Source organism: Phocoena sinus, chromosome 1, assembly GCF_008692025.1.
Source record: "Phocoena sinus isolate mPhoSin1 chromosome 1, mPhoSin1.pri, whole genome shotgun sequence".
In the NCBI taxonomy this organism is placed as follows: Eukaryota; Metazoa; Chordata; class Mammalia; order Artiodactyla; family Phocoenidae; genus Phocoena; species Phocoena sinus.
The window spans coordinates 4540812-4555338 of record NC_045763.1 but is presented as its reverse complement, the minus strand read 5'-3'; the positions used below and the strand labels follow the sequence as shown (position 1 = coordinate 4555338).

Genomic DNA, 14527 nt, shown 5'->3' with positions numbered 1-14527 from the left:
CCTTGGTCCGGTTCCCAGAGACCTGCAAGTACATTTGGAACCTGAAGGGGGAGAAGCCAGACAAGTCTCGGGAGGCTGTCGCTCAACCGGCTCTTAGAATAACTCCCCCTGTAATTTCCAAACGGTGGGCTAGTTAAAATAAGATGAACTTACTATCGTTTTCTTAATATAGGAGGCCGGCACCCACACCCCTTCAGCTGGGACTAAATATAGAAATGGGGGCATCACGAATCGCCCCCCACAGCGTAGTCGGTGGCGCCGGGCTCTGAGCTGCCAACGGCTGCTTTGGGTTTGCAGCAGGCGTGCTACACAGTCAGCCAGGCAGGCCCGGGAAAAGAAAATTCAGCCTCTATTTTTAAGCCGGTCAACGTGTTGTCGGTACTTTAAAAACAAAAGCAAACGCAAACCTGTAAGCAGTTAAGTGTTAGATTCCAAAATGTCTCCGGTACCCGATGTTTATCTGTATGTTAGTGGCCAAGCAAGTCTTACTTTTTTCCTTCCCATAATTCCTGAAATGAACGCAGTATCCAAGGGCAGCAGATCCTACTGTTTTGTTGTCATCTTTTAAATGGCGAATCTCAGGTAATAAGAGCAGCTCACGACAGACTAATTTGCCAAAGTTCTTTTCCCATCGTCAGCGGCACCTATTGTATCTAAATAGGAATGAATTGATGAGGTTTTTCAGTGGGAACCTGGAAAGAGGCTTTTTTTTTTTTTTCGGTACGCGGGCCTCTCACTGTTGTGGCCTCTCCTGCCGCGGAGCACAGGCTCCGGACGCGCAGGCTCAGCGGCCATGGCTCACGGGCCCAGCCGCCCCGCGGCACATGGGATCCTCGCGGACCGGGGCACGAACCTGTGTCCCCTGCATCGGCAGGCGGACTCTCAACCACTGCGCCACTAGGGAAGCCCGAGGCATTTTTGAGAAAACTCAGATACTTGATATTTTTAATTAAAGCATAAAAAGTGAAGGGGAGAAGGTGACTTCCAGTGTCAGAAAGGGCTGGTGGCTCCCTCTGGCAGGACAGAGGGCCCGGCTGGGCAAAGTAAGAGGAAGGGCAGTTACAAACCAGGCAGCTGGGTTTCTGGTTGTTTTTGTTTTTAAACAAAATTTATTTTTCTCAGTGGACACATTGATTGTAATGTCTCGTGTCTACCATCATAGATAAGGATATTTTGTGCTAACAGTCTTTCTTTACAAATGTCATAACGGGATGAGATTATGTGGATTTTATCGTCTGTTTTCTGCAAGGGCCATTTTCTCTTAGCAACAGAGAACAAGAATGTCTCAGCCCAGACCCGTGCAGCGATGGGTCCAGGGTTGTTCCTCACCGGGAAGAGGGAAGAGGGAAGAGGGCTCATAACCAACACTTTATTGTCCAGGCAGACCTTGTTTTATTGAGCTTCACTTTGTTGCACTTCACAGATTTTATTTTATTTTTTTTAAACAAATTGAAGGCTTGTGGCAACTCTGCATTGAGCATCTCTGTGCAGCACCCGTTTTCCAACAGTATTTGCTCCCTTCATGTCTCCGTGTCACATTTTGGTAATTCTTGGAATATTTCAAATTTTTTCATTATTCTTGTATTTGTTATGGTGACCCGAGATCAGTGACTTTGGTTGCAACAGTTGCTGTTGCAAAAGGATTACAACTCACTGAAAGCCCAGATGATGGTTAGCATTTTTTAGCAATAAATTCTTTTTTATTTAAGGTATGTACATTGCTTTTTTAGACATAATGCTATTGCACACGTAATAGATGACGGTGTAGTAGAAACATAACTTTTATATGCACTGGGAAACCAAAAAATTCGTTTGACCAACTCTATTTCTAAATTCCCTGTATTGCAGGGATCTGGAACCAAGCTCGCAATGTCTCTGAGGTGCCTGTAATCTCAGTTTTAAGAGATCAGTTCCTTTCCCTCTAAGTAGCCGCCAGAGTCCACTTTGCGCACAGGACCCCAGAGGGCCCGGTTGTGCTTCACAGTTCTCCGTCGCGTTTGTGAGAACAGACTCGGGGCCGCCGGGAGCCGCGGGCACAGATTTCTGCTTCCAGCGCTGACCCCGTGCTACCCGCACGCAAAGCGGGGGTCCGGGAGCCCCGCCTGTAGAAGGCCAAACACTTGAGTTCTGCACAAGTCTGTTTTTCCCCCAGAAAGTTTTTCCGTGTAGTGAGCCCTAAAATCTACCTTGCTGTCACTTCCCACTGACCCCACCGTGGTCCCCGGGAGGTAGAGATAACGGAGGTGGGCGGAGATGGTCCAGGTGGGACCCGTCTGGAGCGCCTCTCCTTGTGGAGCAGACCTCCTGTCCCTCAGTGCTGGGATTCCTCCTCAGCCTTGTCACCAGCTGCCCGTATATCACTGTCCCAGTACCTGGGATCAGCCCCGATTTGGGCTATCATCTGATAGTAGACTCGTGTGGTGGGGTCATGTCTGCCTCCTGACGTGGGCCCTGGAGCCGTCACTGTAACCACTTGTTTCCTATGGGTCTCAGCCAATCGCAGTTCTCTCCCTGGTCTCCCAGTTCAGATTTGTTGCTGGCTCTTGGGGTCAGCAGGGGGCTGTCTCTTCACGTGTGAGATGAATAGTGATTTTGTCATCAGACACGTCCCCTAGCAGCTCACCTGGCTTTTCCTGGCCTCACCTGGACTAACTGTGATTGTTACCCAAGTTTGGGCCCTGTGACTTACTATTGGAGCTGCTTCCTGGGGTCGATTCAGCGTTCCTTTGGTCCCCGATTCACTTACTCACTTGCAGCCCTTTCTGAGTGCTGTGTGTCAGGTTCTGAATTGGTCAGGACACGGGGACTGTAAGGCGTGTCCCCGCCGTGTGCCAGCTTCCGTGTCACGTGATGTGATGGTCTGGGGGTGCCACACCGGGCTGACGGGGCAGCAGGAGCTCAGCCAGCTGCTCACGTTCCCCCACCCCACCCCGTGTGCCCTGGGCTCAGAGCCCATCCTGGCTAGCACATGCTTTGGATCCTGCAGTATATTTAGTAACAGTGAAGTCCCTCGTGGAACCTCTACCTGCATTTTAAAATTATTTTCTATTTTTGGCTGCGTTGGGTCTTGGTTGTGGTGCGCGGGCTTCTCATCGCGGTGGCTTCTCTTGTTGCGGAGCCCAGGTCTAGGCGCGCGGGCTCAGTAGTTGTGGTTTGCGGGCTCTAGAGCACAGGCTCAGCAGTTGTGGCACGTGGGCTCAGTAGTTGTGGCACACGGGCTTAGTTGCTCCGCGGCATGTGGGATCTTCCTGGACCAGCGATCGAACCCGGGTCCTCCGCGTTGCCAGGCAGATTCTTAACCACTGCGCCACCAGGGAAGTCCCTGCATTTTGGATAAATGGGGCAAAACGCTGGTTGAAGGAGCTGATTATTACTTGTTCCATTTAGTCTTCCATTCTTAGCTTCTGCCTTTCAGGACCTACAAATAAGGGATTAATTGTAGGTACCTTCTGTGTTCTAAACATTAATCCCAATATAAATTCTTTCTTTCCGAACTCCAAGCCACCCCTCCGCGATGACACCACCCGGTGACTTGGGAGCTCTGGATCCGGGACCCCCACCCTGCACACATGGATGTCGCTGCCACCGCCACCTCTCAGCAGGAACTTGAGCTGTCTTCTCCACAGTCCTGTCTTAGTCTCAGTACCGTGGGATCTGGGTCGAGAGGCAGCGTGGCCTCTGGTGGCCTGTGGTCAGGAGCTGGTCCCCGCCTCTGCCTGAGGGCGTGAGCCAGCGTGAGACACGGATACGTGCCTCTGCTTCCTGCTTTGTAAAACGGAGACAATAAGGGCCCCTCCCCCTCCGAGGCTGCTGTCCAGGGAGGGCCAGCACTCGTTCATTCGTTTGTTCATTCATTTGTTCTTACACTCAGTATGTGCTAAGAGCCTACCATGGGGCTGGCCCCAGGGGGCATTAGTGAACAAGGACAGTGTCCTTCCAGCCTGAGGGGCTCTGAGCCACGCGCTGGAGCATTGCCTGCGCCTGGACCTCCGTAAACGCCCGCTGTTTTTCGTCTAGTTCTCTGCTCCCACCACCATCCTGCACCAGACTCCAGTGTCGCCTTTCTTTGTTTTTCTCTCAAAAAAAATCTCTGGCTATCTCTGTCTCATCTGTTCCCAGAAGGACCCTGATGTGGCTGAGTTCGCTGGTGTCTCCATCGAAAAACAGGACAGCCGCACGTAGTACACATTCCATCATAAATTTCTAACATCCTCTGGTTAAAATGCCTGCAAACCCCCCTCCCCCGTGACACACGCATACAGTTTCTACCAGAATCCCCTCTGTCTCTTCATCCTTCTTGCATTCAACTGTTTCAAGACTCTGGATCGGCCTTTGCTTAATGTAATAAATTATCGTCTTTGCAGCTGTGTTTCATGGCAAATGCAGCCGACCCCAGACACCGAATGAGTTTTGCTGGTCACTTATCGCACTTGGAGTAAGTCTACGGGAAACACCTTCTGAATTCAAGCCTCCAGCTCACACCGAATCCTTTTGAGAGTGGGACCACTTGTCCAGCTGCTCTAACGACGTGAATTTTATGAGGCAGGTCAGCCTAGGAGCACTCAGTCTGGGCTCTCTCACTCCCTCTCGGAAACAAACACACGCACGTGTACACACACACGCAGGCGCAGACGCGCACACTGACCCACGGCCTCATCCGCAGGTGGTGTGTGTCGCCCTTGCCCAGCGTGTTTCCTGGTGTTCTGAGACATTTCCCTCATCTTTCTCTTTCTGTTGACATTTACCCTCTAGACCACAGCTCTCTACCCAAAGCCCCGAATTAAACCAGGGTGGAGGTCAGGGTGCGCACGAGCCCCTGAGTCTCTGAGCTGCAGCCGCTCAGCTCCTGTTCGCTCTGCACGGCTACCTGCGTGTCCCTGCTGCCATCTCTTCTAATTTGCAGATGCAGAGCCCAAAGCTCGGAGGATGATCTGCCTGCTCAGGGTCCCCAGCCAGGCGGGGGCAGGGGGCGCTCAGGCCCAGGCCCTCCCAGCTCTGAACCACCCTGTGGGAGGGACAGTGCCCTCCCCCGCCAGGTGACCTGTATGCTGGCCTGTGTTTTCACCTCTTTGGAGCCCCAGGCCGGTGAGGGACTTGGCTGCTAAGCCAGCACTTGCCCTGCCTTCATCAAGGCCCCTCCCTCACCGTGGGTAGAAAGGCCAGGAAGGACTCGTGCTGGGCTTAGGCATGGCTTCCCGGGTCCATTTCCAATATGACTTAACCCCCCAGAGGCTCCTCGCAAAGCCAGGTGTTACCCCTTGTCTCAGACCTTGAGCGCCAAGCTGCTTGAAGCCCGGAGCCGCCCTGCCCTGCCAGCCGCCCAGGGTTAACACCTGGCACCGGTGGTTCTGTTTTCTGCCGAAGAGCCTTTCCCCAGCCTCTCATTTGCACTCTCTTTAGCATTGGACCTTGTGTGACTTTGAGCCTCCGTTGGCGCAGTATCTTTGAAAACGCTTTGAGAGTGGCAGGTGCCCGCTAACTCTGCCCCATTGTCTCCATGCTTCATCGTCATCGTCAGGATCTTGCATGAGAAAAGTCATGGTAATAGAAGCATAATTTTAAAATCAACAACCCCAATGTTTTCTTTAAAAAAACTTTTTTATTATGGACGTGCTCAAATATACACAAAGGTAGAGAGAAGAGTATACCAACCCCCCAGGTATGCCTCTCCCAGACAGAGGGCCCCTCCCTGTCTCCCACGTTCCTTATAACTAGTGTCTTCTGCTGTAGTATCTGTACGAGGCCTCTGGTCCATTACATACGGGGCTTCTGTCCTGTTTTTAGTTTATTGTATTTTGTTTCCCCTTCACGGTAAAGAGAGTTTTAATTAATCACCAATGTTTAAAAATTGGTAGATTCTTCATAAACTTGTAGGTTCCAGGCTTCTCTTAAAATATCGTTAGTCTGGTCGTGCTGGGCCCTTGTTCCTGGGGCTGAGGGACAGTAGGAGGGGCTGAGCAGCAGCTGTCCTGTAGAAGGGTCCCCGCCAGCTCTCCTCGCCGTCAGCTGTCCGGCGTCACCTGCCTGGCCCTGCAGGCACTGAAGTTCACGAGCCCCACCTGAAACATGACTCCCTGGGAGCCAGGGTTTTATGAGCCTGCCTCTCTCTGCATTTTTAGAAATCATTCTGTGTCCTTGGGTGAATGTACATAACTTTTTGTTGTTGTTGTTTGCTTTTGGCTGTGTTGGGTCTTCGTTGCTGCGTGCAGGCTTTCTCTAGTTGTGGTGAGTGGGGGCTACTCTTCATTGCAGTGTGCGGGCTTCTCATTGCGGTGGCTTTTCTTGTTGCGGAGCACGGGCTCTAGACGCGCTAGCTTCCATAGTTGTGGCTCACGGGCTCTAGAGCGCAGGCTCAGTAGCTGTGGCTCACGAGCTTAGTTGCTCCGCGGCACGTGGGATCTTCCCGGAACAGGGCTCGAACCCATGTCCCCTGTATTGGCAGGCGGGCTCTTAACCACTGCGCCACCAGGGAAGTCCACATAAGTTTTAAGATTTCTGATAGTTGTCAGGTAGATCAATATCATTTTGCTGCTTTTATAGGTCAAAACGTTTGAATATTGGCCATTTCATGTAGTTTGACCTAATAAAAGATATGGTTTAAGGTTTTAAATATAAGATAAGAAGAATATTGTGTTGCCCTTGGTGGGGCAGGAACGGGGGGGGGGTAGGGGGTTAGCAGCAGGTATGCCGTCCTGATCCCGTCAATTAAGGGAGCGCCAGCAGAAGAAAACGTCTACGGCCTGAGGTTTTAGACACCTTGGTCCGACAGTGCTCTCTCAGTCAGCCCACTTGTCTAGTTTTGTTTGTTTTCTTATATAACAGCTTTATTGAGATGTAATTCACATGCCATACAGCTCACCCATTACAAGTCATTGATTTTTAGTCTGTTCAGAGTTACACAACTGTCACCGCAATCAATTTCAGAACATTTCCATCACCCCGAAGAGAAGCCTCATAACCACATTGGCAGCCATTCCCCACTTCTCCCACATCCCCTATCCCTAGGCAGCCATTCATCTACTTTCTGTACCTATGGATTTGCCTATTCTGGAGATTTCATATAAGTGGAATCCTCCAAGATGTGGTCTTTTGTGTCTGGCTTCTTTTGTTTTCTTTTGTTTGCGGTACGTGGGCCTCTCACTGCTGTGGCCTCTCCCGTTGCGGAGCACAGGCTCCGGACGCGCAGGCTCAGCGGCCATGGCTCACGGGCCCAGCCACTGCGCGGCATGTGGGATCCTCCCGGACTGGGGCACGAACCCGCGTACCCTGCGTCGGCAGGCGGACTCTCAACCGCTGCGCCACCAGGGAAGCCCTGTGTCTGGCTTCTTTCACTCAGCGTAATGTGTTAAGGTTCATCCATTTTGTAGCCTATGTCAGTGCTTTGTTTCTTTTTACTGCTAAATACTATCCCATTGTATGGCTATGCCACATTTTCTTGTGCATTTATTGGTTGGTGCACATTTGGGTTGCTTCCATCTTGGGGCTATTATGAGTAATGCTCTCATGGGATCAAAAACTCGTGTACAGGTCTTTGCGTGAACGCCTGTTTTTATTTCTCTCCGGTGCACACCTAGGAGTGGAATTGCTGAGTCACGTAGCAGCTCTGTGTTTAGCCTTTCAAGACCCTCCCAACTGTTTCCAAAGCGGCTGCACCATTTCCATCCCCAGCAGCCGTGTAGAGGGTTCCGATTTCTCCACATTCTCACCGGCGCTTGACATCTGGCTTTCTGATTGCGGCCATCCTGGTGGAGAGTGTGACAAAGCTTTCCTGGCAGGATAGGATGCCTGTAGAGGTTAGGAGAATGGTCGTCACTTTGTCAGTGGCCTAGAACCTCAGCCACAGTCATCTTCCAAAGCTCTCAGGGAAGCCAGGTTTGCGGCCCTGCGGGTGGGAATGGGGGCATTGTTTCCCATAACTTGTTTCCAGGACAGGCAATAGGCTCCCCTTCCCCATGTCTAACCTGCCGCCTGCCCTTCTCTGCAGGGGTCACCATGAAGCTCATGGACGAGGTGGCCGGGATCGTGGCCGCGCGTCACTGCAAGACCAACATCGTCACGGCTTCTGTGGACGCCATTAACTTTTACGACAAGATCCGAAAAGGTAAGAGAACTCCACCAACAAAGAGGGGCGCTGCCTTGGCTGCTTGGGTCCCGTGTACAGTTTGCTTTTGGTTCACCCTGCCTGTCCCGGACCCTGGCCTCTGCCCATCTGCCAGGACATAGGAGCCAGAGCCTCGAGTCTGCCTTTGGTGATGCATCTGTGAAGTTACGGTTTGCCGGTTTGACTTTTCAGTCTGGTAAATTCTGTAACTCAGTTGAGATTGGGGCCTTTATCCTGCTGAAGAGCCACATAAACTCGTCCTCTTAAACTGCCCCAGGCACGGAGCCCTGCGAAGACCCTACACACACAGTTGCTGCGACCACTGCCACCAGATCCCGTGGCGGCACGTAACCTCTCTCTGGGGGCACGGGTCCCCCCGTGCCGTACGCAGTGGCGGGGGCAGAGCAGAGAAGCCTCCGGCCCTCTCCTCGGCCAGCCTGCCTGCACCATCCAGGGCAGCGCTGGTGTTGGTGGTTTCCCGACACTGAGGTCTAGTCCCAGCCCCGCCCAGAAACAAGATGGTTCCCGTGCTTGTTTCACATAAATGCTCATCTGAAGAGGTACAGTGACTGTCCCCTCCTGGCACGTGGTGACTTCTGTCTGTCGTGTCTTCTGAGATGAGGCCATGTGGCACCAGAAAGCAGCCCTTCACCGTGGGGTCGGGGGTGTCCGGGCTGCGAGAGCCTGACTGGTTCTGAAGGAGCCTCACCAGGAAGGCAGCCGTTGGAAAAGCTGAGTCAGACCCGTCCCCAGGCCGTGGGGGGGACAGAGGAGAAGGAAGGGAGGCTGACTCCTTGGCACCAGCCTCGAGGGGCACTGCTGAGTGGAGCAGTGCTGGGTCCAGAGCCACAGAGACCTCATCCGGGCTCCGAGGCCCCGACCTGGTCCCAGCCCGGCTGCGCGCTCTCTCCTGCAGACACGCCTGTCAGTTGAATGCCTGAGTGCTGGGGACAGGCGTCCCGAGATCGGAAGGGTGAAGGGGTGCCTCCCCTTCCTGGCCTAACTGAGAGCACGTCAGTCTGACCCACACTGGATTTGGGGTGCTTTTAGGGGAAGGGTGGTCTGCAGCGCTGCTTTGTAGAATCCCTCCCCAGCTAGTAGGCGATTGCCTCAGACACAGAGCACAGTATCATTTTAGGATTTGCCCAGAAAAAGTGGGTCTTGTCTGTCTTGGCTGGTTCCCCCCCGGGCCTTGGTGCCGTGGTGTGGTGGTGGTGGTGTGGACGTTTGGAAAAGGAAGGCTCCTCTCGTGCCACGATTCCTGGCCTCTCCTTTTCTGAACTGCTCCCTGGGTAAGTCACTGTGATCACAGCTCCACTGTTAAACATGACTTCAAAACCCACTGTGCAAAATGCACTTACGTTCCACAGAGCTCACTTGTTCAGGGTCTCCCGGTTGCCCTTTGAGCACCGCCAGCTAAGAAGCAAAGTGGGCCTTCCTCAAGAGCCTGCCAGACTTCTCAAGGTCAGCCCTGTTGGCGAAGGTGCTTTGCAGTTGACAGAAGCTCCCAAACAATGAAAGTTGACCTTCCTTCGTTAGAAAAAAGGAGCCGATGAAAGAGCCCTCACCCCCGACACTTCACCCTCAGTCCCTCATGTGACCAGAATTACCTTTCAAAGAGGTCAAGGAGGGGCCGCGTTGGTTCGTTTTGAGCGGAGACAATGAACCCCGGATGGAGGAGAGCACTTTTTCTAGGGGTACGTTGAGGGGCCTGGGGGACGTCAGGGCTACGTGGGTACAGAGAGGACTTTGTTTCTAAAATGTTACTCGTATTCCAAAGCACAGAAAGGGACCTCCATTTTCACCAGCCGTACTTTCTGGCAGAACATTCCACCATGGATGGAGTGAGAGTGCAGGGGCGGGCCGTGGGCTGACCGGCTACCGCCTATGGCGCTGAGCCCTCCGCAGGCCCTCCATGCACCTCGTGCCGTCACAGCCTTGGCCTTGGGCCTGTGCGGCCCCGGGCCCCAGAGCTGGGCCTCCTGGCCTGGGGAGCCCCCCAGAGAGCAGAGAGATTGCTTCCATTTTCTTAGGTCACATCTTGTTTTGTGTATAGAGGAATTTGGGCCAAACTGAAATAACAGTTTATGGAGTCCCCTGGGGCCGGTGCAAGAAATGTTTAACAAAGACCCTAGAAGAATTAAAGAACAAACAAACAGAGACGAACAATACAATAACTGAAATGAAAACTACACTAGAAGGAATGAATAGCAGAATAACTGAGGCAGAAGAACGGATAAGTGACCTGGAAGACAGCATGGTGGAATTCACTGCTGCAGAACAGACTAAAGAAAAAAGAATGAAAAGAAATGAAGACAGCCTGAGAGATCTCTGGGACAACATTAAACGCAACAACATTCGCATATATTATAGGGGTCCCAGAAGGAGAAGAGAGAGGGAAAGGACCAGAGAAAATACTTGAAGGGATTATAGTCGAAAACTTCCCTAACATGGGAAAGGAACTAGCCACCCAAGTCCAGGAAGCGCAGCGAGTCCCAAACAGGATAAACCCAAGGAGAAACACGCCGAGACACATAGTAATCGAATTGGCAAAAGTTAAAGACAAAGAAAAAGTATTGAAAGCAGCAAGGGGAAAATGACAAATAACATACAAGGGAACTCCCATAAGGTTAACAGCTGACTTCTCAGCAGAAACTCTACAAGCCATAAGGGAGTAGCATGATATACTTAAAGTGATGAAAGGAAAGAACCTAAAACCAAGATTACTCTACCTGGCAAGGATCTCATTCAGATTCAATGGAGAAATCAAAAGCTTTACAGACAAGCAAAAGCTAAGAGAATTCAGCACCACCAAACCAGCTCTACAATAAATGCTAAAGGAACTTCTCTAAGTGGGAGACACAAGAGAAGAAAAGGACCTACAAAACAAACCTAAAACAATTAAGAAAATGGTCACAGGAACATACATATCAATACTTACCTTAACGTGAATGGGATTAAATGCTCCAACCAAAAGACACAGGCTTGCTGAATGGACACAAAAACAAGACCCATATATATGCTGTCTACAAGAGACCTACTTCAGACATAGGGACACACACTGCCTGAAAGTGAGGGGATGGAAAAAGATATTCCATGAAATGGAAATCAAAAGAAAGCTGGACTAGCTATACTCATATCAGGTAAAATAGACTTCAAAATAAGAATGTTACAAGAGACAAGGAAGGACACTACATAATGATCAAGGGATCAATCCAAGAAGAAGATATAACAATTATAATATATATGCACCCAACATAGGAGCACCTCAATACATAAGGCAACTGCTAACAGCTATAAGACAGAAAATTTGACAGTAACACAATAATAGTGGGGGACTTTAACACCTCACTTACACCAATGGACAGATCATCAAAATGAAAATAAATAAGAAACACAAGCTTTAAATGACACAATAGACGAGATAGATTTAATTGATATTTATAGGACATTCCATCCAAAAACAGCAGATTACACTTTCTTCTCAAGTGCGCATGGAACATTCTCAAGGGTAGATCACATTGTGGGTCACAAATCAAGCCTCAGTAAATGTAGACAATTGAATCATATCAAGCATCTTTTCTGACCACAACGCTATGAGATTAGAACATGAATTACAGGGGAAAAAAACATAAAAAACACAAACCACGGAGGCTAAACAATACGTTGATAAATAACCAAGAGATCACTGAAGAATCAAAGAGGAAACAAAAAATATCTAGAGACAAAGAAAACACAATGATCCAAAAACTAGGGATGCAGCACAAAGCAGTTCTAAGAGGGAAGTTTTTTTTTATAGCTATACAAGCCTACCTCAAGAAACAAGAAAACTCTCAAGTAAACAATCTAACCTTACACCTAAGGGAACTAGAGAAAGAAGAACAAACAAAACCCAAAGTTAGCAAGAAGGAAAGAATCATAAAGATCAGAGCAGAAATAAATGAAATAGAAACAAAGAAAATAATAGCAAAGATCAATAAAACTAAAAGCTGGTTCTTTGAGAAGATAAACAAAATTGATAAACCTTTAGCCAGACTCATCAAGAAAAAGAGGGAGAGGACTCAAATCAATAAAATTAGAAATGAAAAAGAAGTTACAACAGACACCGCAGAACACACAAGCATCCTAAGAGACTACTACAAGCAACTCTATGCAGAATAAATTGGACAACCTGGAAGAAATGGACAAATTCTTAGAAAGGTATAACCTTCCAAGACTGAACCAGGAAGAAACAGAAAATATGAATAGACCAATCACAAGTAATGAAATTGAAACTGTGATTAAAAATCTTCCAACAAGGGGCTTCCTGGTGGCGCAGTGGTTGAGAGTCCAACTGCCAATGCAGGGGACACGGGTTCGTTGCCCCGGTCTGGGAAGATCCCACATGCCGCAGAGCGGCTGGGCCTGTGAGCCATGGCCACTGAGCCTGCGCATCTGGAGCCTGTGCTTCGCAACGGGAGAGGCCACAACAGCGAGAGGCCCGCATACCACACACACACACACACACACACAAATCTTCCAACAAACAAAAGTCCAGGACCAGATGGCTTCACAGGTGAATTCTATCAAACATTTAGAGAAGAGCTAACACCCATCCTTCTCAAAACTCTTCCAAAAAATTGCAGAGGAAGGAACACTCCCAAACTCATTCTATGAGGCCACCATCACCCTGATACTAAAACCAGACAAAGATACCACAAAAAAAGAAATTACAGACCAATATCACTGATGAATATAGATGCAAAAATCCTCAGCAAAATACTAGCAAACAGAATCCAACAACACATTAAAAGGATCATACACCACGATCAAGTGGGATTATCCCAGGGGATGCAAGGATTCTTCAGTATACACAAATCAATCAATGTGAGACACCATATTAACAAATTGAAGAATAAAAACCATATGATCATCTCAGTAGATGCAGAAAAGCTTTTGACAAAATTCAACACCCGTTTATGATAAAGCTCTCCAGAAAGTGGGCATAGAGGGAACCTACCTCAACATAATAAAGGCCATGTACAACAAACCCACAGCAAACATCATTCTCAATGGTGAAAAACTGAAAGCATTTCCTCTAAGATCAGGAACGAGACAAGGATGTCCACCCTCACCACTATTATTCAGCATAGTTTTGGAAGTCCTAGCCATGACAATCAGAGAAGAAAAAGAAATAAAAGGAATACAAATTGGAAAAGAAGAAGTAAAACTGTTACTGTTTACGGATGACATGATACTATACACAGAGAATCCTAAAAACGCCGCCAGAAAACTACTAGAGCTAATCAATGAGTTTGGTAAAGATGCAGGATACAAAATTAATGCACAGAAATCTCTTGCATTCCTGTACACTAATGATGAAAAATCTGAACGTGAAATCAAGAAAACACTCCCATTTACCATTGCAACAAAAAGAATAAAATATCTAGGAATAACGTACCTAAGGAGACAAAAGACCTGTATGCAGAAAATTATAAGACACTGATGAAAGAAATTAAAGATGATACAAATAGATGGAGAGATATACCATGTTCTTGGATTGAAGAATCAACATTGTGAAAATGACTCTACTACCCAAAGCAACCTACAGATTCAATGCAATCCCTATCAAACTACCAATGGCATTTTTCACAGAACTAGAACAAAAAATTTCACAATTTGTATGGAAACACAAAAGACCCCGAATAGCCAAAGCAATCTTGAGGATGAAAAACGGAGCTGGAGGAATCAGGCTCCCTGACTTCAGACTATACTACGAAGCTACAGTAATCAAGACAGTATGGTACTGGCACAAAAACAGAAAGATAGATCAATGGAACAGGATAGAAAGCCCAGAGATAAACCCATGCACATGTGGTCACCTTATCTTTGATAAAGGAGGCACGAATGTACAGTGGAGAAAGGACAGCCTCTTCAGTAAGTGGTGCTGGGAAAACTGGACAGGTACATGTAAAAGTATGAGATTAGATCACTCCCTGACACCATACACAAAATGGATTAAAGACCTAAAGGTAAGGCCAGAAACTATCAAACTCTTAGAGGAAAACACAGGCAGGACACTCTATGACATAAATCACAGCAAGATCCTTTTTGACCCACCTCCTAGAGAAATGGAAATAAAACAAAAATAAACAAATGGGACCTAATGAAGCTTTTGCACAGCAAAGGAAACCATAAACAAGACCAAAATACAACCCTCAGAATGAGAGAAAATATTTGCAAATGAAGCAACTGACAAAGGATTAATTTCCAAAATTTACAAGCAGCTCATGCAGCTCAATAACAAAAAAACAAACAACCCAATCCAAAAATGGGCAGAAGACCTAAATAGACATTTCTCCAAAGAAGCTATACAGACTGCCAACAAACACATGAAAGAATGCTCAGCATCATTAATCATTAGGGAAATGCAAATCAAAACTACAA

General features: G+C 48.5%; 1 protein-coding gene across 1 annotated transcript in view; it reads left to right on the top strand.

Annotated features, from left to right (window-relative positions):
- ACOT7 (acyl-CoA thioesterase 7) overlaps positions 1 to 14527 on the top strand; it is a 90158-nt gene that overhangs the window by 49594 nt on the left and 26037 nt on the right. The window contains exon 7 of the mRNA XM_032636438.1: positions 7985 to 8101. Coding sequence (XP_032492329.1) covers positions 7985 to 8101 — 117 coding nt within the window. The remainder of the gene's footprint in view (positions 1 to 7984; positions 8102 to 14527) is intronic.